The sequence below is a fragment of the Emiliania huxleyi genome (assembly GCF_000372725.1).
Source record: "Emiliania huxleyi CCMP1516 chromosome Unknown EMIHUscaffold_2032, whole genome shotgun sequence".
Lineage (NCBI taxonomy): Eukaryota > Haptophyta > Isochrysidales > Noelaerhabdaceae > Emiliania > Emiliania huxleyi.
In genome coordinates this window covers 1-1,437 of record NW_005200568.1, presented here as the reverse complement: position 1 = coordinate 1,437, position 1,437 = coordinate 1, and the positions used below count along the sequence as shown (strand labels likewise).

At 61.9% G+C, this 1,437-nt stretch overlaps 1 protein-coding gene across 1 annotated transcript; it reads right to left on the bottom strand.

The window, feature by feature from the left end:
• Positions 1 to 83: 83 nt before the first annotated feature.
• Positions 84 to 1,321, bottom strand: EMIHUDRAFT_254008 (hypothetical protein; the record flags this gene model as incomplete). Its single annotated transcript, XM_005781310.1, has 4 exons — positions 84 to 102; positions 176 to 786; positions 1,118 to 1,198; positions 1,277 to 1,321. 4 exons carry the CDS (start codon positions 1,319 to 1,321, stop codon positions 84 to 86), a joined length of 756 nt encoding a protein of 251 aa, XP_005781367.1.
• Between the last annotated feature and the right edge of the window lie 116 nt (positions 1,322 to 1,437).

Below are 1,437 nucleotides of genomic sequence, written 5' to 3'. Positions count from 1 at the left end.
CGCGCCGAGGGTAAGCGGCTCGCTGACGGGGGAGAAGGCACCCCAGCCGCAGGCATTCTTCACATTGACCTGGGCGCGGTAGCTCAGACCCTCTGCCAGCCCCTTGACGAGAGCAACCCGCGAGTCTGCCCAGTGGGCCGTGCCAGAGCCATTCGAAGATATGAGAGTTGACGACGTGGCGTCCACAGCCTGCCACGCTCCGTCGCCGGCCTTGACATGAACCGTCACAGATTCATGTGCCGGTGCGCCCGGTCGGACTGGCGGCGGCGAGAAGTGCACGCGCAGGCTCGTCTTGTCAACCGCCTCGAGAAGCGGTGCGGCGGGAGCCGTCGGCCTGAGTGCCGCCGCGCCGAGGGTAAGCGGCTCGCTGACGGGGGAGAAGGCACCCCAGCCGCAGGCATTCTTCACATTGACCATGGCGCGGTAGGTCAGACCTTCCACCAGCCCCTTGACGAGAGCAACCCGCGAGTCTGCCCGGTGGGCCGTGCCAGAGCCATCCGCAGAAAAGGGAGTTGACGACGTGGCGTCCACAGCTTGCCACGCTCCGTCGCCGGCCTTGACATGAACGGTCACGTTGCCATGTGCCGATGCGCCCGGCCGGACTGGCGGCAGCGAGAAGTGCACTCGCAGGCTCGTCTTGTCAACCGCCTCGAGAAGTGGTGCGGCGGGAGCAGTCGGAAGGAGGGAGGCCAGCGTCAGCGACTTGCTGGCGGGCGAGTCGGGGCCCCAGCCAGACTGGTTCCCGAGGCGGACGCGCGCGACGTACGTGGCCTTCGGGTCGACGCCCTTGACCACGCAGCTCGTCGTTGAAGCACCATCAAGGTTTTTTCTTGGTTTTGCTGTACGGCCCCGGAATCGCCTCCCCTGGCTTAGCTAGACTGAGAGATATTGTGCACATGGTCAGTCTCTACAATGTATCTCGCAAATACTTGATTTTTCACGCCGTGTAACAATCGTGATCAAACGGCCCTGCTGTGAGCTGGTACACCAAGAATGGCTTACCACTGCCAGGAGCCACACTGTGGCAAGCTGTGATGAGCGTGGTTTGGCTTGTGCAGCCCATACGGACGTGGTATATATACATATATGCGGCCACGTGTCGGCCGGTTCGGGGCACGAAATCCGGATTTTTCCACACGGCGTAACAATCGTTGCTGTAGTGGCGCCAATGGCCGCCTCCCGTCGCGCCATTGGCACCCTAGCCAGCAGTAGCACCGGAGGCAACACCACCAAGCCCACAAGTCACAAGAGTGACGGAGATGCTTGCCACGAGCACCGTGACGCCCGACCCTGTGAGCACCGTGGGCGTATACGGCTGCATACGGTGAGATGATGCACAGCATGGCCAGACGAGGGATGCAATGCTCGCCAGCTGTATGTTAGTGAGGTATATGGATGTGATCAACATTTGTGAATCACAGAGTACGCGCAGCAGCG